Raw genomic sequence first — 27,281 nt, forward strand, 5'->3', positions numbered from 1 at the left:
CAGCAGGTTGGGCTGAGCGCGGCTATATAACTGGCGGCGGGCACGCGTTCCGGGGCACCGCGCGAGGGACGCAGCCACCTACTCCCGCGCAACAGCCCGGTCCTCCCGCTCAGCCGCGCAGGTACGTGGGACGCAGGTGGGGCGGGGCGGATGCGGGTCGGGAGGGAGCCGATCTGAGGCCGCGAGCGGGGCGCCCGGGGAGGCCGCGCGGCGCGTCCCCACCCCCACCAACGGCCGGCGCGGCCTCCTGACTGCGCCCTGGGCCCCGTGCGTGCTCTGCTGCGCCAACGGCCTTATGGGGCCCCCGGTGGGCGTCACGCGGCCGAGTGGCCCGCTCATCTTGCTGCGCGCGCCTGCTTTCTGGGTTGATGTACCTGGGCCTGGACTTTAAAGAAGCCTTCGGGATCTGGGGTTGGGGGGGGTTCCCACGCTGAGAGCGCGATCGCGCTTCCTAAGTCTGCAGAGCAGAGGCGCACGACCCCGGGATCAAGGGTTCAGTGGTGTAGAGACAGTCAGCCACAGGACTTGATCTCTCCAGTCCTCACTGTGTGCCCCTGGCACTATGCAGAGAGCTTCCTCCTTTCCCGCCCTTCCCGGTCACCTGGGCGCGATCAGGTAGGAAACCGAGGTGGGTGAGTGACTTGGACTCAGCCGGGAAGGGACAGACATCTGTGTAGACTGCGTGGCCGTGGGACTCCCTTGACCACTGAGCTCTGGAACCTGGGTGCAAAACTCAGCATGAGAAAAACTGCGGTGCCATCTGTGCGAACCAGTGTCAGACTCTGCAGAAAGGAGATTGTAAGCTAGTGGGGTTTTGAATGACAAAGAAGGACTTGGCTTTTTTTGGAACTAAACGGGTTTCTATGTGAAGGGATGGTAGATGCGCTTTCAAGTTAGCTTTTGGGAAACAGAAAAAAACACAGCCAGTCTAATGTAATGAACTGGTGTGCTCCTCAGCAGGTCCGAAACGCACCGCGAGGTAATGGGAAATTCCCGCCAGCAGGAAGTCAGGCTCTGACACTAGATCTTGATTTTTCCAGATCCCTTTTAACTTTTCAATGTTTTAGGTGTGAATCAGAGCAAACTTAGATCTTAAAAAACCTATGCGAAGATTATAGTGCAAGGAAACGGAGAGTTTAAATTCTCAACAGAGTTGAGGTTAAAGTTTGAAATTGGATAGGACCCTGGATCTAGCTCAGAGGTGGAGCCCTTGGCATGGATTACAGGAAGCTCCAGGTCCAATCACCAGAGCCACAAATAAGTCACATCTGAAATTGCTGGGAGAAGGATGGTGTCCAGTGTCCAGTGATTGTGAATTGGAACGCAGTCACTGATTGGGTTTTTGGCAAGCATAGCAAATAGGTCTCCTGCCAAACCATCCATGATCAACTCTTCTCAGTATGGAGCACTGACTGCCATGGAAGTCAGATCTTCCTGAGTGTAGGAGTTAAGTGTATCCCACCAAGACCAGCCCAGCTATTTATTTTAGCCCTTGTTCGGGGGGACTCTTAGAGTTTGCAAAGATACTGTTTTCAAGGATTTGTGGCCAACCTCTCTTAATGTGTGCTGACCATATTTTTGAATGTTTATGATCATCTTTACTCAGGACTTTATAAAACATACTAGTTTAGATCCAAGTCCTTGTAGATGTTTCAACTGTAAAAAGACTACAACAAAGGTAGAGGAACTAGCTCTCAAGGCACACACCCTTGCAAAAAGTTAAAAAGCCATACAAGTTTAATGCTGTGTTTTTGTATTGCCAAATAAATACAAAGTGGCACTAAAGAGCCAACATGGTGAGGATGAGTGCTGAACTTGCGGCATTGTTTCTGAATAAAACATTTTTGCCTTGGAACTTGGCTCCAGTTGACTTGCAGGTAGGCGAATGTTAGTAATTTTATTAACCGCTTGAGATCAAATATATTAAGGTGAAATGATCTAATTGAGGGGCCTTTTAATTTCATCCTCACATGTCCCAAAGAGCTGTACTCGAGGCCCCCGACAGATGGCTAGTGGGATAGAAATAGGAAACACACACACTTACTCCCATAACTTGATGTCAGAGAGGTGAGCTGAAGCAGTGACAGAAGCCTTGGGTCAATCCCTTCCAAGCTCCTCAGAGGTTGCTGTTGTTGGAATTTAGTCTTTTTGTTGTTTTGTTTTTTGAGACAATGTTACTTCTTTCTGTCTGTCTTTCTTTCTTTCTTTCTTTCTTTCTTTCTTTCTTTCTTTCTTTCTTTCTTTCTTTCTTTCTTTCTTTCTTTCTTTCTTTCTTTCTTTCTTTCTTTCTTTCTTTCTTTCTTCTTTTTTCTGAGATAGGGCTTCTCTGTAGTTTTGGAGCCTGTCCTGGAACTAGCTCTTGTAGACCAGGCTGGCCTCAAACTCAGCGATCCGCCTGCCTCTGCCTCCCACGTGCTAAGATTAAAGGCGTGCGCCACCACCGCCCAGCTGAGACATGTTTCTTTATCTATAGGCCAGGCTGGCCTTAAATTCAGATCTGCCTGTCTCTGCCACTGGAGTGCTGAGGCTAAAGGTGTGCCACCACCTGGCTGCACATGGTTTCTCAATGGCTGAGATCAATGTTAACAGGTTTAATACAAAGTTGAGAATTTGACCCACACCAAGTTTTTTCTCCATTTTTTTGGTCAGTGTATTAAAACTGCCTGGTTAGTTTTGTTGAGTTTCAGTACTCAAATAGAATGTATACTTGAATTATATTACATTGCTGACTTACAGAGGTGGTAAATGTCAAATAGGAAGTTCAGGCCAGGTGTGGTGTTGCACACCTTTAATTCCAGGACTCTTAGACAGAGGCAGGTAGATCTCTGAGTTCAGACAAGCCTGGTCTACAGGCCAGCCAGATCTACTCAGTGAAACCCTGTCTCAAAAAACAAAACCAAAAAGGAACTCTGATGTCTTCTGTGATCCTGTAGTTGTCTAAGTTAATGGGGGAACCTTTCCCAAGCTCAGGAGTTAAAGTTAGTTTTAGCTGCTGTCACCACTTGTAGCTAGTGACCAGTGTTCACTGGCTATATAAATATTTACTATTCTTTAGTTTTTTTTTTTTTAATGTGCATTTTTACCTGGCACACCGAGTTGCTATCTAGACTAGGCAGGTGAGAAGGTTTGGAGCCAGGAATACCTGTAATGCCTGGCTTGCCTTGTAAAGCAGAAAGCTGCAGCCTAGGAGGGAGGGCTTGCTTGGCTTTGAAATGATGTTCTTAAGCATGCACTACATTTAAGGTATAAAAGGCCAGTGAGAGAAGTGTGTCTCGTTGGGAACATCATTGTAGGTGTCAGTTTCTGGTGGCTGGTCACTAAATGGCTGCTTTGGTGTGGTGTGCTGAAATTGGGACTTAATATGGACTCTTACTCAACCATAACCCCAAGTACTTCTGGTATTTTAAAAATAAATCTCAGGGCCAGCCTCAGCTACATAAGTTGGCATGAGACCCTTTCTTAAATTCTGACATGTCTATCTGCACTATGGGATCCAAGGAGTAGGAGCTTTTGTTCAGGATTGAGTGTAATGTACCTTTCCATCTAGTCAGTTTTTTTTTTTTTTTTTTTTGGTGTGTGTGTGTGTGTGGTGTTTGGAATGAAATCAGAACTAGGACCCTGTCATGCTGAGCTAGGGTTCTGTGCTGTCTAGCATAGGCTGCCTGTGCTCCTAAGCCTGGCTTCAAGGTTTGAGCTGCCACACATGGGTTAACTAATTCTCTGCTAACTTTAAAAATAGGCAGAGTCTACTCAGGGAGAGAAAAGCAAATTGTCCAGCTAGTTTTTCTTCCTAGTATTTGAGATTTGGACTTAGAAACACAATGCAGATCTGTGGACCTCATCCCGTGCAGTCAATATTTGTCAAAACTAGGGAAGCTAGGCTTTCTTTTGGTTTCCTCAAGTCCTTCTGCAAATGTCCTTTCTGTTTCAGAGTCCACCTGAGATGTGTTGTCTCCCTTGTCTCATCTGTGAGTTTCTGTTCTTTGTCCTTCACATCTTTGACACTTAGGACCTCTCTTGGATTTCTTATGATTGGATTTGGTTTATGGCTTTGGAGAAGGACCACAGAGGTCTGAATCACACCCCAGTGACATCCGTAGCGCTAGCACTGTAGTTCATGGTACCTTGCTGGTGTGGGGCGGGGGAGGTAGCATGTGTTGGATTACTGTGTTCCCCTTTCCATTCACACCCAAGGGAAAGGAAATGCGACTGTTTCCTTTAGGAGAGATAATCTGAGTTTGTAGGCTTGTATACCAAGGCTGCTAAGACTAATTATGCGAGAAACTCCTTTTGTAGACCAGGCTGTCCATAAGCTCCCTGCACATACAGCCAGCTGGGTTTTTGTTTTTGAGGTAGTATCCTATAACTTAGTCTGGCCTCTGTTGATCCTCCTGCCTCTGCCTTCCAGGTGCTGGGATTAAAAGTGTATAGACATTCCTGATTATGTAGAGTGTTTAGAGCCATAACTTTTATTTATTTATTTTTTTCCTCGAGACAGGGCTTCTCTGTAGCTTTTTTTTAAAGCTATTTCCAACTTTTCACTCTTTTTTTTTTAATTTTGTTACTTTTTTATTATGTATATACACACCAGAAGAGGGTACCAGATCTCATTACAGATGGTTGTGAGCCATCATGTGGTTGCTGGGAATTGAACTCAGGACCTCTGGAAGAACAGTCAGTGCTCTTAACATCTGAGCTATCTCTCCAGCCCTCTCTGTAGCTTTTGGTGCCTGTCCTGGAACTAGTTCTTGTAGACCATGCTGACCTCGAACTCACAGAGATCCGCCTGCCTCTGCCGCCTGAGTGCTGGGATTAAAGGCCTGTGTCACTACCGCCTGGCTTGACAGGGATTTCTTTGTTTTAAAGGCTAGCCTTGAACTTGATCTGTCTCAACCTCCTGAAATGCTGGATTGCAGTGCCCCTCAGCTTTTTGTTAATTTTTATTCTTTTAGTTGTGCTTCTTCTTCTTCTTCTTCTTCTTCTTCTTCTTCTTCTTCTTATTATTATTATTATTATTATTATTATTATTATTATAAGTTTGAGACAGTTTCCTCTCTGTAACAGGTTATGGCTAGCTATCCTGAAATTTGCTTTATAATTCAGGCTGGCCTTGAACTCACAGAGATCCACCTGCCTTTGTCTTCCAAATGGATTAAAGGTGTGAGATACCACTGCCTGGCTATCTTACCCAATATTTGATTTTTAGTCTTGTATGTTAATATTTTGTTGGTATAATCATTCTGCTCCCCCATTGGATATTTCTCTTTGTTGTAGTGGGCAATAAACTTGGGGTCTTGTTTGTTAGGCCAGTACTGTGGCTTTGCTGTGGCTCAGTCCTCTTTGCTTTTTTTGTGAGTTGCTTGTTTTCCCTGGATGGTCCTGAACTCTGGAGCCTAGGCAGACTTTGAACTTGTGGTTTTCCAAGTAGCTGGGCTTAAAAACATATTCCCTGAAATCTAGCTGCTTCTTTATTTTTACTTAATTTAGGTATTTTCTTCTTTGCATTAATTAACAGGGTATTTTGCCTGGTTAATGCTTAAAATTAGCCATTCACCAGGGAGAATTTTGGAGGGATTGTGGCAGGTAGGGAGGAAGTCTAAAGAATTTAGACAGGTCTCTTTCTTAAAGAGATTGACTTCTGTAACAAAGTTACTCTGCTCCTGGGAGGAAGACATTGTTTCAGTTCTCAGAGCCTGGTTTTAAACATTGAAATACAATGTATATAACCTTCAAACACATTGATAAGAACTTCTGTTTTAGGCTCACAGTGTTTGTTTTTCTTAGTGTTTTGATACATTTTAAAATAGTCAAAATGACACCTTAGTTAATACTCTGCATTGCTTGTTAATGAATTCCTTCTGGGTAGCACTGTAGTTAATCCAGTACTTGAGAGGCAGAGATCTCTGTGAGTTCAAGTCCAGCCTGGTTGTCAGGACAACCAAAGCTACACAGTGAAACCCTGTCTCAAAATAAAAACCAAACAAAAAATACAAACAACCAAAACCCACCAACTTTACAAAGAGAATCGATTCTAGTAAGTTGTCTTCTGACTTCCATGTATGTGGGTGCTTGTGTGTGTGTGTGTGTGTGTGTGTGTGCTCTTCTGGGATTGGTCAGTCCTGTCGTTCCTATACAAGTAGTCTATTCCCATGCTGGGTTGTCCTTTAGTGATTCTCTGTCTTTGAACTCAGGCTCTGCTCATGCCAAGCATACTCCTCCTCATCCTTGTGCATTCTGGATAGTGACTTATATCATGTTGCTTAGAAAATCTTAAAACTGTCACTTGAAGTAAGTTGTTGACATGCTATTTTGGTTTTGTTGGGAAGAGTGAGCAGAGCTGTTAACTCCCTGTGTGTCAGTAACTAGAGTGGACACTGGTTGTCTGGGCCTAGGGGGACCCTAAGTGGAACTGTCCATTTCGGCAAAGATGTCATGAGATCAGGCAACCTGAGGTCAAGTGAGACTTTTTAAAAGTAGCTGCTTGCAAGCCAAGTCAGTGCAGCCAATAGGAAATATCAAGGACTCCATTGTGTGTGTGGTATGCTACTGCCTTTTCTTCTGTGGCTCTGAGACTTCTCCAGGTCTGTGCTATGTGAGCGTATATTTTTACATGCAGTATATGCTGATTCCCTCCTCCTCCCAGAGCCTCACCACTTTCCCACCAACCAAATCCATGCCCTTTCTTTCTCTTCCATTAGAATATAAACTGGTATCTAAAATAATAGTACAAATAAGAAAATAAAAACAAACCAGAATAGGACAAAACAAACTGGTAAATAAGCCAATGAGAACAAGAAACATACATGCACAGAAAACCCATTAAAAACCACAGAAAACCATAATAAATAAGCAAAAGATATGTAAGGTTAAAAAAGGTCCAGATAAAGCATTGTGAGATCAAAAACCTCCAAAGATTACCATTGAATTCGTTTTGTTTGGTCATCTACTGCTGGGCATAGTGCCTGCCCTTAATATATATTTTTTTAATTTTTCCTTTGCAAGTAGTTACAATTTAGAGATAACTTCTGAGTTAGGGGTGGGGAGTTTGTGAGTTAGGGGTGGATATTTGTATCCTCTTCCCTCAACACAGACCCCCACCTGGCCCTCTGCATGCTGCCTGTCTGTGTGGTTCATTTGTGGGTCAGCTTTGTTGTGTCTGGAAGGCCTTGATTCCCTGGTGTCTCCTGTCTCCACTGGCTCTTAATCTTTTTGCCTCCTCTTCTGCAGGGTTCCCTGAGCCCTGAGGGGAGGAATTTGATGGAGATGTGCTATTTAGAACTGAGTGTTCCAAAGTCTCACTCTCTGCACATTGGGGCTGTGGGTCTGTGCATTTGCTTTCATCTGCAGGAGGAGGAAGCTTCTCTGGTGTGGGCTGAGCAAGGCACTGATCTGTGAGCATAGCAGGTTGTCATTAGGAGCCATTTTATTGCTATGTTAACTGTAATATTTGGTTTTCCTGTAGTAGGTCCATGTCTTATCTAGTCTCAGGTTTTTGGCCCCTGAGCTGTCTCAAGCATCTTACCATTTAGCTCATGGAGCGGGCCTTAATTCCAGTGATTGAGTTTATTGAAGGACTGAATGCTTATGAAGTTGGGAGGCTGGAGAAATGGCTGAGTGGTTCAGGGTGTTTGCCATTCTTGCAGAAGGCTTGGATTTGATTCCCAACTCCCATGTCAGGCCATTCACAGGCACCCTGAACTCTAGCACCAGGGGATTTGGGGCCTCCTAAGGCTTCTGCACACATGGCATTTACACACCACGTGTGCTGGCACACACAGTAATAAAAAACAAATTATAATACATTATTATAATGTTCAGCTTTGTTAAGTGAAAATGACTTATTTAACCTTTCACTTTTCCTGGGCTAAATTTCTTTGGTTTCTGATTTCCCTAAATCATAATATAAGGGTAGGATTCATATCCCCCTCAGAGGTGGCCCTTCTGGGGAAAAGGATAAGAAGCAGGAGTGACCTCCCAGCAGCCAACTGAGTGAGCACTGTCTTAGGACGGGGTGTCTGCTTTTCCTTTATAACTCTCCCAGGGTGGGGGGCAGGACTTGCTGTTTGCAGTTGAAGTCATCTGGCTGGCCTGCTTCCTGGTGCTGATCTCCCTAGTTTTATCTCTAGCCTGCTAGTTACATTTGGGGATGAGGGAGGTGTGTGCGAGTATCCATATTTGTAGCTATTTCTAAAAGCTCTTGGAGAGGACACAGTGTAACCAGAAGCTGCAGCTGAATGAGTGAAACCTTGGTGCCTCCAACTTGTGTTTTCATAGAACTTTCTGGTTTTCACAGGTTTGTGCTCAGTCTCCATTTGTCACCATAGAGCAGTAACTGGCAGATGTGTGTCTAGAAAGAATCCGAATTTTGTTTTAAATTGTTTTGTGTTGGACAGAAATTGGGTGTTGATAGCCTGTTGAGGTCCAACATTTGAGACCAAGGCTGGAGGGAAATGAGTTCTGGGCCAGACTGGGCTCCATAGAATTAATCTGCTTCAGGGAATTGAGAGTTGACTTGCTTGAGAGAGATAAAAAGTGTTCTCAGGGGTTGCTGTGTTATCCATGCTTCATGTTTGAGCTGGGAAACATGAAGCATGGACAGTAATTCAAAGTGTAGACTGCTTCAAACTCAGCAATCCTCCTGCCTCAGCCTCTTGTCCTGAGATAACAGGTATTATCCACCATGACCTGTGATAGCTGAAAGTCCCTGATGTTCAGTTATTTTGGGTTTTGTTTTACCTATTTTAAGGGAAGAGTTTATTTGCCTTACTCTCTTCTAGGTCACGCTCTGATGAGGTAATTCAGGGCAGGAACTCAGTGGGAGCTAAATGTTTGCTTACAGAATGGTTTGGGGTGGGTTTTAGTGCATTCCTTTATGTTATACATGGGTTACCAGTGTCACTTGGAGAGAAGAAACATGGCTGAGGTTGCAGGGTGATCTAGACCATTGATCCATGTCTCAGTAGCTTTATGGGTGGCTCTGAATTCACAGTTTGGAGATTGAATTTTGGTTGTTTGCTTGTTTGTTTGGAGTGATGAGATGCTATTTTCTTTCTTCTTTTTAATTCTTATATATTACAACCCGACCACAGTTTTACCTTTCCCTTCAGAAAAGGGCAGGCCTCCCAGGGATATCAACCAAACCTGGCATATGAAGTTATAATAAGACTAAGCCTCATTAAGGCTGTACGAGGCAGCCCACTAGGAGAAAAAAGGATCCCAAAAGCAGGCAAAAGAATCAGCTAGCTCCTGTTCCACTGTTATGAGTTCCATAAGAGCACCAAGCTACACGACCGTAATGCATATTCAGAGGACCTAGGTCAAACCCATATAGGCTTCCCGACTGTACATATGACACCTGATCTCACAACTGCAGTTGGAAAACTGAATAACCCTTATTTAGTGAAATAAAGTAAGTGGGTCAGATATTCAAGAACAGTGCAATAAATGCTGCAGCTTGGCTCTTGGGAGGCCGAGGCAGGGGGATTGTGAGCTCCAGGCATGGCATAAGCACCCATAATCTGAACAGTTGTGGTGCGAATTAGGGGGATCACCCAAGTCAAGGAGTTTGAAGGTAACCTGCACCAACACCAAGACCTAGGTCAGAAAGAGCAGGCATGAGCCAGATGAGGGAAAGAGCCAGTTCATGCTTCCCCACCCTTCTTAAACCTTGATGTCCCATTTGACTACCACATTCTCTTGATAATAGTTTTTAGTGGCTATGCTTATGGGATAGAATAAAGTTGCCATGATCTGAAGAGAGAGGACTTTCCAGTGTTCTCCCTCTATATGAAATGGCTGAACAGGAAACCATTGTGTATGACAGTGGACACTGTTGCATGTGGGAACACCCAAGTTTGAGTAGTGAACCTGAAAGAATTTTTCCCTCCCATATTTTATTTTTTTGGTTTTTTTGAGACAGGTCTCTCACCCTGTAACAGCTTTGGCTGTTCTAAAACTCACTTTGTAGACTAGACTGGCTTTGAACTAAAATCTGCTTGCCTCTGCCTCTCAAATGCTGGAGTTAAAGCCACCACTTTCCAGTTTCTCTGTATAGAACTCATTGTCATGTAACTCACTATGTAGTTGGATGAGGAGCCTGTCCTGGAACTCAGCTCTGTAGACCGTGAACTCTGTGGCCTTGAACTCTGATTTCCCCTGCTGTCCTACTGAGTGTTGAAATTGAAGGCGTGCACCACTACTTCCCGCTCTCTATATTTTAAACAGGCAGCAGTATGTTCTGTCAGTGGAAACCCAAGTGTTAACAGAGGTGTACTTGGGAGAGAAATTGTATGATAAAGTTGCCCATATCATCCCATATTTTGGAATAGATGGAGATTTCTTCTGTAATGACAGTAGATGCTGTGCTGCTGTTGAATACACATACTAAAACTGCAGTGGGCTGGAGATGGCTCGGGTTAAGGGAGAGCACCATCTGCTTTACGTAGGGCTTCCATGAAAGCTCATGACCATCTACAACCCCAGTTCTAGGGATCCAGTGTTCTCTTCAAGGGCACCAGGTGTACATGTGATGCAGAGACATATGCAGGTGAAACACGGATACCATATACTTAAAGCAACAAAAAAGTGGAAATAAAATCGGTCTTTTATACTATAATTAGATTTGTATATGTTCTGCTTTGCTTTCGTGTTTGGATATTAGTACAGAAGTATCTTGTTAACTCTATACGATTTGATTTTGATTATCTTTATTTGTAGGGCTTAAATTTTTATTTGCTTTTTTTTTTTTTAAAGACAGGGTCTTACTATGTAACCTTGGCTAGCCTGGAGGTAGAAATGTAGACTAGGCTTGTCTCAAACCTGCTTGTTTCTGCCTTCTGAGAGATAGAATTAAAGCCATTCCCCACCACACCAGGTGTTTTTTGTTTTTTTTTTTGTTTTTTTTTTAATGTGTGAGAGTGTTTGTATGTATGTATGTGTCCAGTGCCTATAGAGGCCAGAAGAAGATGTTGGATTCCTGGAACTGGAGTTACAGATGTAAGCTGCCATCTGGGTGGTAGAAACTGAATTCCCCCATCTTCTGGAGAAGCAGCTAGTGCTGTTAACTGCTAACTTTCCAGCCCTGGAGTGTGTTTGTTTTCTTAGACAGTTCTCTGTGTAGCTCTGGCTTCCTAGAACTGGCTGGCCTTGAACTGAGAGATCTGCCCATCTCTGCCTCCCAAACTGTGATTAAAGTCCTGGGTCACCACCGCCTAGCCTGTAGTAATTTTGTGGTTGTTGTTAGTATACTAACTGTGTGATCTGGCTAGACTAGGGAGTTTGGAGAGTGGTATGGCCATTATCTGTAATGCCTGGTGTTGCTGTCCTTCATAGGACAGGAGAGTGAACTCAGTTGTGGAAGTACTTTAGGCCAGCCTGGTCTACAGAGCAAGTTCCAGGACAACCAAAGCTATACATAGAAACCCTGTCTTGAACTACTCCCCATCCCCAAAAAGGAGTAGAAGTCCTTTAAGTGAGTTTAGGAACGTAAGCTGGTGCATGCAGGGAATGTGTACTGTTGGGGTTTTATCTCTAGTTTAAGAACTGAATTTGGAATAATGAGTTTTTACACTTTTTTCTTCATGTATTCATCTGACTACAATACATTGGACGCAAAATTTATGGATTTAGTTTGTTCTTGTGATGTTTATTCCTTTTTAAGCTTTAAGTTTAGTGGGTGTGATTATAATCTTTACTGGTTGCATTTGTGAGTCAGGCAAATCTGAGTTGGTGGCCATCCTGGTCTACACACTGAGTTCCATGTTAGCTAGAGTGTGTCAGTTAGACTGAGGAACGCTGAAGCCATGCTGTATAGTTGGCCCAGCACAGTGAGTCAGTTCTTTTCAAGCCTTAGGATTGGTTGACTCATTTGTATTGTTTTACAGGTTGAATCGACCAAAGCGATGGTTATGGAGAAGCCTAGTCCCCTGCTGGTCGGGCGGGAGTTTGTGCGACAGTACTACACCTTGCTGAACCAAGCCCCGGACATGCTGCACAGGTGTGCTCTCACAGGCCTAGGAGGGTGGTGTGGGGTGCTTCTTCACATAAGCACCTTAGAAAGGGGTGCTTTCTAACACCTTACAGTGTTTTGTAGCCCTGGTCTGGCCTAGCCTGGAACTCACAGAGATCTGTGTCCCTGGGCCTCCTGAGTGCTGGAATTAAAAGTGTCCACCTTGCCAGGCTCACACAGATTTACTTTCTAAAGCTGTGTGGTTTTAATCTGCTATTTTCAGTGTTGATATATAAAACTATGTGAACTTAGATTGATTTTTTTCTTTTTTGTACAAGTACTAAGATGAGTGTGGACTAGAGCACTATAGTTTTTACTTCAGTCAAGTAGGATTTTTTTTTTAAGCTTTGTCATTTCTTTGTGGTTTTTCTTTTTTTTTTAATTTTTTTTTTTTTTTTTTTTTCGAGACAGGGTTTCTCTGTGGCTTTGGAGCCTGTCCTGGAACTAGCTCTTGTAGACCAGGCTGGTCTCGAACTCACAGAGATTCACCTGCTTCTGCCTCCCAAGTGCTGGGATTAAAGGTGTGCGCCTTTTATATACATTTTATATACATTGGTGTTTTGCCATAGGTGTCAGGTTCCCTGCAACTGGAGTTACAGACAGTTGTGAGCTGCCATGTGGGTTCTGGGAGTTGAACCAGGGTCCTATGGAAGAGCAGTCAGTGCTCTTAACACTGAGCCATCTCTTCAGCCCCATGTAGTTTTTCAAGATAGGGTTTGGGTTTTTTTGGTGCCTGTCCTAGAACTAGCTTTTGTAGACCAGGCTGGCTTCGAACTTAGATATCGGCCTGCCTGCACCTCCTGAGTGCTGGGATTAAAGGTGTACACCACCACTGCCTGGCAAGCTTTATCATTTCTAAGACAGTGTCTGCTTCTCTTGACAACCTTTTGGTAAAGCATTTGAGAAACTGGTCTCATCTTGGAGCTGTTGGTTTTCAGCGCATTTAAAATTCTCTGGCTTTGAGCCACGGTAAAGGTCTCTACATTTTTTTTTATCTTTTTGCTGAGTTTTATGTCAGTCTTCTGGCATGTAAGTTAGTTAAATTTGTGGTATTAGAATCCACATCAGGACAACCCAAGCTGGAGCTGGAGACACTATGTACATAATTGTCTGGCTATTGCTATTATGGCCAACAATATCCTTTTCCTACATTTCCATTTCTGTTGAGTACAGTGGAAAGAGCAGAGGCTGCCGAAGTGAGTTCCTTTAATAATGTAAAAAATAGCATGTCATCTGGTGCATTGGTGCACACACCTTTAATCTCCGCCCGCACTCAGGAGGCAGATGCAGGTGGATCTCTTCAGTTCGAGTCCAGTGTGGTCTACGAGTGAGTTCCAGCCAGATCTCCATAGGATACATAGGAGAAACCCTGGCTCAAAAAAAAGTAAAAAAGTAGCAACATGATGTTGATGGAAAATAGACAACCATAGCATCGACTCACTTATTTTAGGGTTTTTGGGCTGACTGCAGATGTCTTCAGTGATGTTCTTTAGTTGGCATTTTTGCTGTGCGTCTCTCCGATGTCCTTCTAATGAAAACAGGGTATTTAAGTGTATGAGTGAGAGAGAGCTTAAGGGTTAAAAGTTCATACCTTCCGCACACAGGACAACTGCCCACTGCCTTCTCAGGTGGGAAGGCACCGGCTCTTCAGTCTTGACAGGGCAGATGTCCTCAGCAGAAGCAGGAATTTCATTTTGATTAGAAGTGCCTGGCTTTGCTGACAAACTCCAAGGTCCTTTCCAACATGATTATCCTGGCCTGAAACAAGTTGGGACTTAAACCACACACATGCTCAATGATGACTGTTTCCATTTGGGGTGTCGCAATGGATTTATCATACACAAACATAAACAGATCCTGCTGGGAGTCTGCCAGTGATGTGGATAGGTATCAAGCCTGAACACTAAGTACCTGCTCTTCGGGTCCTTGAAGATGAGAAGTAAATTGCCTTCTCTTGCACAGATTTTATGGGAAGAACTCTTCCTATGCCCATGGGGGCTTGGACTCCAACGGGAAGCCAGCGGATGCAGTCTATGGGCAGAAGGTGGGTGCTATGGACCAGTAGCAGCAGAGAAGCCCTACCAGGGGCTGGGGCATGGGGGTGGGGAGGGGAGGCAGGGTGACTCCTATTTAATTCTTTGGTTTGCTGAAATGCCTGTGTTGTCACATTGTATTTCTGTGTTTGATAACTGGCTTCTGAATATGACTATTATTTCTAATCTTAAAAGATACTCATTCAAGACAACTATTTGATGATTTATTTTTTTAGATTTATTTATTTATTGCGTGTACAGTATTCTTTATGCATATACACCTGCAGGCCAGAAGAGGGCACCAAACCTCATTACAGATGGTTGTGAGCCACCTTGTGATTGCTGGGAATTGAACTCGGGACCCTTGGAAGAGAAGCAGTCAATGCTCTTAACCGCTGAGCCATCTCTCCAGGCCGATATTTTATTTTTGAGACAGGATTTTGATACATGTGTTTGGCTGTCCTGGAACTTGTTATGTATGCCTGGCCATCCTGCCTCAGCTTCTCAAGTGCTTGGATGTGACAGGACAGTTTTTAAGGAGCTGAGCTGCGACACTGGAGCTAGAGCACACACAGACGGTTGGGCCATATTATAACAGCAGTGTGTGCATTCGCTTGTCTGTTTTATGTGTGTGAGTGCTTTGCTGGCATTTAGATCTGTGCCATGTGCATGCCTGGTGCCTGAGTGACAAGAGTGCTTTGGGTCCCCACGAACTGGAGTTGCAAGAGTTGAGCATGTGTGTGCTGGGAATGAATACAGGTCCTCTCTAAGAGTAGTAAGAGCTCTTAACCATGGAGCCCTCTCTCCAGTTCTGAAATGCTTACATTTATCGATCTTTGGGCGAGTGTGACTGCCACGGCATGCATGTGGAGGTGAAAGGACACCTTTTCAGGAGCTCTCCGCTCCCGCTATATAGTTCCTCAAGATCACACGTGGGTCAGCAAGCCCCACAGCAAACACCCGTACCTGCTGCTCTATCTCACCAGAATGGGATTTATTTATTTTAGTTTTTAGCTGGGTGTTGTGTAAAATCTAAGGTGTTAATTGTAGAAGTGTAGAAGTCTCTGGGTCGAGTGCTGTTCTCACTTCTGGAACAAAACACCAGGCGGAAACAACTTAGGCAGGAAGGGCTATTGAGGTGTGGCCAGTCCATCATGGTAGGGAAGAAATGATAACAGGCGCACCAGGAAAGGGCTGGTGCTCAGTTTCCTTTCTCTTTTATACAGTACAAAGCCCTAGCCTGGGGAATGGTGCTGTCCTGGGTTAGGATGGGTCTTAGAACAATTGTTCTATCGAGCGCCTCCTGACGGGCATACACAGAGGACTAGGTGGGTCTAGGCACTATCAAGCTGACCAAAGCCATGGAATAAATTTTTGCCCTTCAGTGTGTTAGTTGTGTTGCTCTTGACTGCTTTTAGTTTTTGCTCAAGGACTGCTTGCTGAAGAAGGAGGTAGGGTTGAGTGTCAGGGACCAGGGAACACTGGGAGGAACTGGAGAATCTACCAGGGTCTGTTTTTGGTTCTGGTAGCTGCTGTCTTAGTTTCTGAATTGCTGAGTTCCTCAGAGATTGACTTGTACCTCTTTCGCAGGAAATCCACAGGAAAGTGATGTCACAAAACTTCACCAACTGTCACACCAAGATCCGCCACGTGGATGCTCATGCCACTCTGAATGACGGGGTGGTGGTCCAAGTGATGGGGCTCCTGTCCAATAATAACCAGGCTCTGCGGAGGTTCATGCAGACTTTTGTTCTTGCTCCTGAGGTATGTTGCATGGTGGTTGGCTCTTAGTGGTGGAACACTGAGAGATGAAAAGCCATGTGTAGTCTCTGGATTTCTGGCAGCCCAGGACTATAGGAATGACTGCAGGGCCCGAACTTCTTTGTTCTCCTGGCCTGGAGCTATGGTGTCTTCTCTGGCTTAGGGAGATGTGTTATTGAGGGGGTGAAAAGGGTGAGTTTCTTCCCTTTTATTTTTGTTTTGTTTTTTAAGACTGTGTTTCTCTGTAACAGCGCTGGCTGTTCTTGAACTAGCTTTGTATACAACTAGGCTGGCCTTAAACTCACAGTGATCCGAACACAGTGATCTGCCTGCCTCTGCCTCCCCTGGGATTAAAGGTTTGTACTGTGGCCACCCGGTGGTCTCATCCTTCTAAACTATTAGTACTGAAGGACACTTTGTATCCATTCAGCCCCATCCAGCCCGCATCTCCTCAGGACAAGGAATTCTGTCCTATAAACATCCTGTTACAACCAGATTCAAGAAGTATACTCAGTATAACTTACTCAATAATCCATATTTAAATTTCAGGAAATATGCCAGTATAGTCTTCCTTAGTAGTTTGCTTTTCCTGATCCAAGATTCTGTATATAAGCATACATTGTGTTCCTTGTAGTGTGTCCCTGGTTCCCTGTCACTGGTAGTACCTTATTCTGATTGGCTTGGCATTGAAAGTTCTGAAGAGCACAGTCACATGATGTCCATGTGTTTTTCTTGTCATCATTTAGTGGTAATGAAACTATTTAGTGGCTCTGGTTTCTTCAGGTAATGTATACAGGTCTTGCCACTAAAGCTAGGTAGCTGTTGTATCTGGCTTGTAACTTGTGACCAATTCTGGACGTGCTGCTCTTCATCAGAGTTTTGTATGCTGTCATTGGTCTTCGTTGGTCTTGGCTGAGTGGAAGGATGACAGATGGATATGTCTGACCCCATCCACCACCCTGTGTTCACTCATGGCATTATCTTATAAAGATCCGCCCCACCATCATACATGTATTTCTAGACTACTTAGTGAGTTATGATTCATTAGTAACTGTTCATCATGTCCGTCATGTCTTAGGCCTACTCAGTGGGAACCCTTTGTGATGTTCTCTTCTGGGGAGTGCACAGGATGATTTATATGCTCTTGTGCTGCCCCTGGCCCCTTAAGTCCCACGTGAGAATTAGCTTGTTCTATTCACAGTGGCTCTTTGTAGTTAGGCCTCTGAAGGTGCCTCAGTGGATGATGAGGGATGCCATCTTTGTGTCTTCAGAGAACAGGGGCAGGAAGCTGCTTAAGTATGGAATCTGCTTAGAAGGATTTTCTGAGTGTTTTCTCCAGCGTTCACCTAAAAAATTCTAGTTAGAATGTAAAATTACTCTATCTTTGAAAGAATTTTTTTGTGTGTTGGGGGGGGCAATTTCAAGACAGGGTTTCTTTGTGTAGTCCTTACAATGCTGAAACTTCCACCTGTGTTGCCTCCCAAGCGCTGATATTAAAAGGCGTGCGCCATTGCGGCCTGACAGATGTTTTTATTTTTGAGACAGAAATCCTTCTGTCTTGGCCTTCCAAGAACTAGGATTGCAGGTGTGTACCACCATTGAGTGTGTACTTAAGACTTAAAGTGTAAAATACTTGACAGCCATAGTGGTGTATACATGTAATTCCAGCTTTAAAAACTTTTTGTTTCATGTATTTGGGAGTTCTGTTGGCATGCATGCAGTGTGCTCAGAGGTCAGAAGAGGGCAGTGGATCCCCATATGGGTGCTGGAAATTTAGTCTGGGTCTCCTGCAAAAGCAGACAGTGCTCTTAATCACTGAGCGATCTATCTTTCCATTCCAGCAATTTCCCAGCTTTTAAGAAGCTGAGGCAGGAGGTTTGCTAGCTTGAGACCAAGAGATGATGTCTCAAAGGAGGAGGACGACTGATGACCTCATATAGGAAGGATCACAGCCTGTATTGCTAATTACAGGCTCATCATAGTTCCTTTTTGTCTTTCAAAGGAAGTATTCGTTTCCTTTGAAAATGTATTGTTGCATAAACCATCTCGGTACATAAAGCACTGTGGTATATTTTGATATCCCATTTTGTGGTTAAGAAATTAGAAATTGAATAGCCAAGCCAGGCAGTGGTGGCACACACCTTTAATCACAGCAGTTGGGAGGCAGAGTCGGGTGGCCAGAGGCCAGTCTGGTCTACAAGAGGTAGTTTCAGGGCAGGCTTCGAAGGTACAGACAAACCCTGTCTCGAAAAGCAAACAAACAAACAAAAAACATATGGTTGATTTGGAATCGAGTGTATCTAAACCCACAAGAATCTTTTGGCTTTTACTACCATAAGTACTTGAACTAATATTCTTATGTAAGAGTTAGGTCATTTTAAATACTTTTGAGTTGAGACTACAATGCCTCTAAATAGTTGAAAAGTTGTCTTTGGCATCCTATGCAAGAGTTTTACTGATTTTTTTTTTTTTTCCTTTACGTGTCTATCTGGTAAGGATGAACATTTTAACAGTATGTCTATGGTTCTTTCAGCTGTGTATGAACAGGATTTCTCACAGTAGGGCATTCAGTCTAGGCTTAGATGACATTGTCTGCCATGAGTGCTTTGTCATTTAGCATTCTCCCTGTTCTTCCCTCAAGGTTTCAGAAGCCAGTTCTTATTGAGACCTGCTGGTGTTGTAGTGATGTTTTCCGGCTTTAAGGGGAGAGTTTGTTTGGTCCGTGTTTAGAGGCTACAGTCATGGCAGGGAAGTCAGGCAGTGGGAATACGAGCCAGCTGTCTACGCTGCATCAGAAGCAGGAGGTAGAGAGATGAATGCTCATGATTCAGTTTTTTTTATAAGTCTGAATAACTGAACACTTGTGCTGACATTGCAGGGCTCTGTGGCCAACAAATTCTATGTTCACAACGACATCTTCAGATATCAAGATGAGGTCTTTGGTGGCTTTGTCACTGAACCTCAGGAGGGTAAGTGTGAGGCCATAGACAGTTACTTGTGTGGAATTTTTAAACAGCACCAGATTAACTTAAGAGAATGCTTTGTGTTACAGTGTATGTTTTCAAAGCATGGGGATCTAATTAACGTGAATAGTTAGTTTCTCCTGGGTCAGAAGCAAGCCAGTTAGCCTGGCTCAGTGCAGAGCGCCACGCAGAGAGCCTGGCACACCTGTGCTGCGGAGTGCGGTGAAAGGGGCACAGCCCTTCCCAGGTAGAATGGGCAGTCCAGGTGACAACCTTTGCTCTGCTGGGATTGCTGTTCTAAAGCTTTGTGCTGGTGACGCGTAGACAATGGCTGGAGAAAGGGCCGAGTGGGGTGCACAGTCAGACCTGTGGAACAGTCTCCAACCCACCCAGCTCTAGAATGGCCAGGTGCTCAGCTGACAAGGCAGGGTGGCCTGCTGCAGGTGCATGGTCTAAGCAAGTTGTGGCTTTTGCTTTTTTTTAAATCAGTTTATTGACCTTGCTCCAGTGTTCTCACAAAGTCTGACATTTTCTTTCTGAGAAGGAATTTTGTATTAGTCTTTGTTACTGTTAATTGCATCCCCTGGTGAAAGGGAGTCACTTTTGAGGGTGTAGATTTGAGAGATTCCTAGACGCACTGTTTTTATTGTGGGAACCGCGTGACCAGCAGTGGGCAAGGACTGAACTGACGCGCCCGCTTGTTCTCTAGTCTCGCAGTCACTTGGCCGCACGAACCTCCCAGGGTGACCTTTGTAGAGAAACACGGGTGCTCTGTTGCTTTTCACTCCCGTGTCTCTGGTTTTCTCAGCTAAGACAGACGACAGGCTGAGCCCAGGACAAAGTAACCTTTCTTACCCCATCCCAGAATACCCTGCGGCAGACATCTCAGTTTCTCTTGCTATGATAAAATGCTGCAACTTTGGGAAGAAAGGGGTTATTGGCTCACAATTCAAGGGGGACAAGCCAATCATGTGGGGGAGGCAGGACAGGCTCCTGACAGACAGGAGCGGGAAGCTGGCTTGTGTTCTTGTCACACAGGAAACAGCTTTTTCTTTTTCTTTCTTTTTTTTTTTTTAACATTTTGTAAAGATTTATTGTGTATACAGTAGTCTGTCTGCATGTATGCCTGCAGGCCAGAAGAGGGAATTGAACTCAGGACCTGGAAGAGCAGCCTAAGCCATCTCTCCAACCCAAACTTTTTAAAGAGTCTGTTCTTAATGTTTAATTTTCCCCTTAAAGTCTTATGCCTTGACTTAACCAAATTGCCCTGCTTTTTTTTACTGTGTTTTTCTTTGTGCCTATATTAGAAACTAAATTAAGGAATTTGTGGATTTAGAGTGATAATTCTTTTACATATTTTTCTCTTAGAATCTGAGGAAGAAGTAGAAGAACCTGAAGAAAGACAACAAACACCTGAGGTGGTGCCTGATGATTCTGGAACGTTCTATGATCAGGCTGTCAGGTAAGGGCAACTTCTCTTCAAGGCTTGTAGCAAGAAGTTGAATTATCTTGGAGATAGGTGTGTCTTCTAAGGACGGACAATTAAATGTATATATACACTTCCATGTCAGTGCCTTCAGAGGCCAGAAGAACATATCTCAACCTCTGAAGCTGGAGGTAAAAGAAGTCCTAAGACACCATGTGGGTGGTGGGTACAAACTCAAGTCTTCTGCAAGAGCAGCAAGTGCTCTTATCGCTGCTGAGTATATACACTTAGAAACATACATAGTCATGTAAAATTAATTTTTAAAGCAAGTTTTGGGCTATGTGTCAAACCCTTCTTTAAAATTATTTTCTCATGACCTCAGTAAGTATTGTCTTTTTAGTTGACCTGCTTCTAGGGCAGAAAAATGTGTACCGTTGCCGTGGATATTCCATGTGCTCGAAGCCCCTTTCAAATAAATGTTTATCAAGGTGTGGTCATACCTGTTCACTTTGGCTGAGAAGGAAGAATGTGTTTTACCACAGACCTACTGAGGTCAGGTGCCAGGAGTTAAAGCATGGCCAGCGACAGTGTGTGTTGGCAACTGGTGTGGAATGTAACCATTGTTGTGTGAGGTGCAACTGCCTTATCTCGGAATTCCGTGTGGGTTTTTTTTTTTTTAAAGATTTATTTACCTATGTGTTTTATGGTGTTATGTATATGGGTATTTTGTCTACATGTATGTCTGCATACCAGAATAGGACATCGGCTCACATTATAGACAGTTGTGAGCAGCCACCATGTGAGTGCTGAAATTGAACTCAGAACCTTGGGGAAGAACAGCCACCTGAGTCATTTATTTCTCCAGCCCCCTTTATGGGTGCTGTTTTATCTTACTAAAGAAAACCACAGTTAATGACATTTACTGTCTTGGATTTTGAGACTGGCTGGCTTCACTAGCCTTACTGTGCCTGAGCTAGTGCTCAGAAATCGGAGAGTTTAATATTTCTCCGTTCAATACAGTGCTTCTGTGATACTTATCACATAAGCCAATTAGTAGTAACTGAATGAGAATCACTTGATTCTGTTTGATCCTTACGATTGTATGTTCATCAGAATTTAGCCAACAAACTCATGTCCTGAGAGCTTTCTCTGGAGTCATTAGGTAGCTTGAAGTTTCTGGGTGAGTGAGTCATATAGATACGTTTACATTTCTCAAATTCTCCCATGACAGCAATGACTTGGAGGAGCATTTAGAGGAGCCTGTTGTGGAGCCAGAGCCAGAACCAGAGCCGGAGGCAGAACCAGAACCCGTGCCTGACATCCAAGAGGACAAGCCTGAGCCACCATTGGAGGAAGCTGCTCCCGAGGATGTGCAAAAGAGCACTTCCCCGGCCCCAGCAGATGTGGCCCCAGCGCAGGAAGACCTGAGGGTATGGATTGGGGTGTAGCATTAAGTTGCTGGCTCAGCAGTATTTTCCCGTTTCTTGTTCCTGTGCTGTGGATAGCTCTTTGTGTTTGAGCCTGAGTCTCTTGTCTCCTCAAAGCTAACCTTGAGCTCCTATCCTCTGACTCCATCTCCTGAGAACTGGGAATGTAGTTATGTGCCTCCATGCCAGATTTACAAGGCATGAGGGACTAAACCTATGTGACTCAGTGAGCTGCTGAGTCACATACCTACTCTCTGCTAGTTTGTTCGCTTGTTTTGGTTTTTTTGAGACAGGGTTTCTCTAGTCTTGGCTGTCCTGAAACTTGCTTTGTAGGTCAGGCTGGCCTTGAATGCAAAGAGATCCACCTGCATCTGCCTCCCTAATGCTGGGATTAAGGCATGTACCTGGCTTTCTGCTAGTTTGTTTGTTTATTTATTTATTTATTTATTTATTTATTTATTTTGGTTTTTCGAGACAGGGTTTCTCTGTGGTTTTGGAGCCTGTCCTGGAACTAGCTCTGTAGACCAGGCTGGTCTCGAACTCACAGAGATCCGCCTGCCTCTGCCTCCCAAGTGCTGGGATCAAAGGCGTGCGCCACCACCGCCTGGCTCTGCTAGTTTATTTTTGAAAGGTCTTTTTCTCCATCATAATTGCTCGGTTGACTTTGAGCTGGTCTCACTGTCTAGGCCAGGCTAGCCTTTCTTGGTCTCTGAAGTATTGGGATTATAGGGGTGTACCGGTATGCTTGGCTCCTTCCAAGACAGCTTTGTAAGCTGGCGGCAGGTGCCTGGGACTGGTGCAAAGGCGTGCAGGAAGCAGAAGTTAATGACTGTGTTGCTGATCTTGTTTTTTCCTAGACGTTTTCCTGGGCATCTGTGACTAGTAAGAACCTTCCTCCCAGCGGGGCTGTTCCAGTGACAGGGACACCACCTCATGTGGTTAAAGTGCCACCTTCACAGGTAAGGGTCTGCATCTAAGACTTGCTGCTCGACACGCTAAGAGAATGGGAGCCTGATGGGGAAAGGGAGTGACTAGGAGGTGGTGGTGTTTGACTGGGGCGGGTCAGTTGAGGACGCTGCAGGGCAGTGAACTGTGCGGTGGCTAGAGTAGCTCTTGGGCAGAAGGCGGGGTCCTTTTGGTTTGTGTGAAGTTTTCTTTCTTTGAGGGTGTACACATAGGTCTGTGCACGTTGAGGGCCAACTTCAGTGTTCCCTAGAGCTGTGTACTTTTTTTCTTTTTTTGGGGGGGGTAGTCTTGTAGGCCTGGAGCTCTGAGATTTAGTCTGTGAGCCTCAGGAGCTACCTGTCTGAAGCCAAAATTGCTATTTTCTAGCTTAATAATTTTGTTTAAGAAAGTAGACAAAGGGGTGAGAGATGGCTCAGCTGTTAGGAGCATTTACTGCTCTAGAGAGGACTGGGTTCAATTCCCAAAACCCATATGGTGGCTCACATCTGTTCGTTAACTGTAGCCCTAGGGGATCCAATGTCCTTTTCTTGCTCTATAGGCAATGTTTGCACTCACTGCCCAGAGATTCATGCGGGAGCACATAATTTTAAAAAAATATTTTTATTGTTTGGGCATGGGTATTTTGCAAGTATGTGCGTCATGTATCTGTCTGTCCTTGGAGGCCAGAAGAAGTATGGTGATTCCCTGGAATTGCAGTTAGGAGCAACCAGGTGGGTGCTGGGAATCAAACCGGTTCTTAGGATGAGCTACCAGTGTTCTGGATTATGAGCCATTTCTCCTGCCCTACACATAAGGTTTTTCTTTTATTCTTTTTTTAAATGTGTGTGGCTAGATTAATGGCTCAGTGGTTAACAGCTCTTACTGCTCTTGCAGAGGATCTAGGTTCAATTCTCAGCACCCAGGTGGCTCGCAGTTGTCTGTAGCTCCAGTTCCAGGGAATGCACTGCCCTCTGCTGGCCTTCTCCAACACCAGACATATATATATCACAGATATGTATGCGAGTAAAACACTCATACACACAGGAAAAAAATGAAAGCTAAATAACAAGGCTGAGTGTGTGGCCTGTGCATAGCATGTCTGCACTTAGACACAGTAAACGTGATTAGATTTTTTTAAAGAGAAAATTAACGTCATAAGCTACTTCCCACAAAGGGTAATCTGTAACCTTTTTTAGCCCCGCCCAGAATCTAAGCCTGAGTCACAGAATCTACCACAAAGGCCTCAGAGAGACCAGAGAGTTCGAGAGCAACGGATCAATATCCCTCCTCAGAGGGGACCCCGGTCAAGTAAGAGCTTTGACAGTTTGTCTAGCTTGGGGTGGTTTTGAGATGAGGATTTCTTCTCTGGGCCTGGTTTGTGCAGTGGAAAGACTTGGTTTGGGTGGAGGGAACTTGTCTGAAGAGTCTCTGAGAGTCTGCTTTGTCTCTGAAGTGCGCGAGGCTGGGGAAGCAGGAGATGTGGAACCTCGAAGGATGGTGAGGCACCCTGACAGTCACCAGCTCTTCATTGGGAACCTGCCACATGAGGTTGACAAGTCGGAACTGAAGGATTTTTTCCAAAGTAAGTACTGAGTCTCAATGCAGCACCACATAGTGGAGCAGAGGTATAATGTCAGGTCTGCTTCCACAGTGGGTTCTGCTCTTCCCTTGAGCGTGACCTCAGTGTCATGAGTTGTAGGCATGCTACAGTGTTACATAGATTCCTTCACAGTGGAGTATATAAGGAACATGTGGGTCCTCTCTCCAAGAACCAAAAGTTCACAAACTCCTAACCTGAAACACTTAGATCTTGGTTATAAGCATTCATCTTAGGGACATTTAAGCTCTCTTGCATTTTAGTGTGACATTTTAAATTCATGTAAAACTGAGTGTGGGTAAGCTGGGTGTCCGCAAGGAAGTTATGAGCTCTTTGCACTTACAGATTACGGGAACGTGGTGGAGCTGCGCATTAACAGTGGTGGGAAGTTACCCAACTTCGGTTTTGTTGTGTTTGACGATTCTGAGCCTGTTCAGAAGGTCCTTAACAACAGGGTAAGCACATTTGCATCTATGAGTGTTTCAAGATTTATTTTTGTTTTGTGTATGCATTTCGCCTGCATGTATGTATGCATACCAGGTATCCTCAGGCGAGAAAAGTGGGGAAACCTCCCCTGGAATTGGAGTTACCTAGCTTGGTAACTCCAAGCTTTCTGATTGTACAGGCCGGTTGTGCTTGTGGGTGACAGACACCTTCTCTCTCCATTTCGCTGGACTGAGTGATGTTGCTGTACTTCTTTCCAAATTTTTTTGTGAGTCCAACACTAGCTCCCTGTGTCTCACTTTCCAGCCAGGAGGCCCCGCTCACATTCTTCAGGTGCTGTACTTTTTCACCCCTCAGCTGCTTTCTCTAGGAATTTTAACTCCATTTCATGTTTTTACTTGAGGCACCAGTACTTTGTCCCAGTATGTGAGAAGGTTTGAATCCCAAAGCTGTGGAAGCATCTTTCTTTGTATCATTAGTTGCTCCTATTTCCAGGCTTTTCCCCTTCCTGCACAGCTCTCCATATGCATGCACAGTAACATGAAGTTTGGCAGAAGCAGGTGTCTATGAACTAGTGGGTTGACAGCTGGTGGCTCCTTCGGGTGGCTCTGTCACTTTGAGTAGTCACGGTCAGGAGTTTCAGTGCCTGCTCTCCTTGTTTCTCACAGCCCATCATGTTCCGAGGCACGGTCCGTCTGAACGTGGAGGAGAAGAAGACTCGAGCTGCCAGGGAAGGCGACCGCAGGGATAACCGTCTTCGGGGACCAGGAGGCCCTCGTGGTGGGCCAAGTGGTGGGATGAGAGGCCCTCCCCGCGGAGGCATGGTGCAGAAACCAGGCTTTGGTGTGGGCAGGGGGATCACAACTCCAAGGCAGTGAATTGCTTGGCCCCGATCTCCACACAGCACACAGCCCTGGCTCCTGCAGAGCGGTGATTTCTTCAACCAGCCGTTGGTGTCTCGGAGTAGTCTATTATATATAAACTGCTCAAGTTTGTACAATTTTCATTTCGCTTGTGTTCATGGTGTGTGCTCCCCACTCTCCTTTCCTCCCCTGACCTTTTAGTCCTTCACTTCCAGTTTTCCGGAACAATACTTTAGGAGGAGTAGGTTTTTAAAGAAGAGGAGGGGAGACTCTTTTCCTGCTCACACAGAAGATACAGACTGGAGTTTTAACAACCATTCCCCAAAGGAGTGCATCTCGCTTTTCACTGACAATGGATGTTTCATTTGTTGGGAGACACAGGATTTGATAAACATTTTGGAAGCAGGAAAAATCCATATTGTCTGTCAAGAGTCACGTCTCCTGTCTGGTGTGGAAAAATTACCTTTTGGCAACTGCCACTGGGTCCCTGCTGGTGTGGCTAACTGAATAAAAGGTGTTTCCAGAACCTTGTTCTTTTGACATGTGATTACCAAACAGTTCTAAACCTCTGTTTTTACCATTGCATTTTAAGTTGTGACGTAGCCTGTCAATGTCTAGATCACAGCTAAGGATTTTTGTTGAACTGTTAGATTATTTTGAGGTAGAGTTTTTCATGTTTTATTTGTATTTGTAAAAAAAAAAAAGAAAAAGGAAAAAAAGGACAAAATCCCCACAAGAAAACAAACCCCAAATCCGATAACATAACCGAGCAAAACTGTGCCTTCTATTTGTCTTTGATTCTGGTCCCGGCAATTGTTTAAAGAAAAGTAATAAAGATTCTAGATTTGTTTTCAGATTCAGACTATGTGGGGGAACTGTAGACTTTTTTTTGGATCACGTGTATGTGTCGTGTAAACATTGTTCTGCCTTATCCTAAAATCACACCTCAGACTGGACCGCTTTTGAGGAAGGTGCTTCTGCGAGGCCTCTGACCTCAGTGGCTGGTGGGCCACGCTCTACTCTGCTGTCTATCCGGGTTCCTATTGGGCCCCTCAGAAGGATTTGGCTTGAATCTCGGACTTGGCTATCGTGCCCCAGGGTCTGCATATTTTTTTTTCTTTAAATCATAGCCATATGGTAAATTTTCTATTTTGTTACGGTTCTCTGGACATGCAGTGGGTATTTCTTGGAAAAGGCCGATTTTTATTAAAATATTTCTGGAAGAAAACTTTTTCTGGCAATGTAGACTTCTAAAACTCGCTACACAGTGTTGCGTTGAGTGCTGTGTGCAGCCTCAGTGTGTGGACAACCAAACTGTCAAATCTAACTTCTAATGTTTATTTGTGTGTGTGTGTAGGTGTATGGGGGTTGTATTCACACAGGGTACTTGTGGCAAACTGAACAAATTGGGTACCAGTCCTTGCTTTCCATCCTGTTTGAGTAGCCCATACACCACAAGCTTCCAGGGATCCCTGTTTGCTTCTCATCTTGCTGTAAGCACAAGGATTGCAGGTGGCCCGTGCCTGACTTGTCTTTGGGTTCTGGGCATTAGAGTCAGGGCTTCACACTCGCACATTGCGCCTCAGCTAGAGTTGTCTCCCCAGCCTTCTAATGTTTGTTTTGAGAACTGTTGTGATGGGTTTGTCACAAAGGATAGTTTGGATGAAAATGAGAAGCCAGGAGTGTGGTCGGAGCACCTTACAGATCTGAACATTGGCAACCACCATACATGAGATAACCAGGTCACATGACTTATAGGGTCATTTGTTTCAGGCAAGCCAAAGAAAAGGTACCCCAAATTACTTTTGAAAAAAC

General features: G+C 44.5%; 1 protein-coding gene and 1 non-coding gene across 2 annotated transcripts; both read left to right on the forward strand.

The window, feature by feature from the left end:
- Positions 1 to 26,688, forward strand: G3bp1 (G3BP stress granule assembly factor 1). Its single transcript, XM_057776486.1, has 12 exons — positions 1 to 121; positions 11,883 to 11,995; positions 13,970 to 14,051; positions 15,631 to 15,804; positions 18,680 to 18,770; positions 20,133 to 20,226; positions 21,422 to 21,620; positions 22,475 to 22,576; positions 23,759 to 23,870; positions 24,016 to 24,144; positions 24,505 to 24,614; positions 25,272 to 26,688. The coding sequence occupies exons 2-12, from the start codon at positions 11,901 to 11,903 to the stop codon at positions 25,479 to 25,481; spliced, it is 1,398 nt and encodes a 465-aa protein (XP_057632469.1). The 5' UTR covers positions 1 to 121; positions 11,883 to 11,900; the 3' UTR covers positions 25,482 to 26,688.
- LOC130878880 (small nucleolar RNA SNORA29) lies at positions 9,672 to 9,809 on the forward strand. Its single transcript, XR_009057496.1, has one exon. It is a non-coding gene; the product is annotated as a small nucleolar RNA SNORA29 (small nucleolar RNA).
- Positions 26,689 to 27,281: the final 593 nt, after the last annotated feature.

This window comes from Chionomys nivalis, chromosome 7, assembly GCF_950005125.1.
Source record: "Chionomys nivalis chromosome 7, mChiNiv1.1, whole genome shotgun sequence".
Taxonomy (NCBI): domain Eukaryota; kingdom Metazoa; phylum Chordata; class Mammalia; order Rodentia; family Cricetidae; genus Chionomys; species Chionomys nivalis.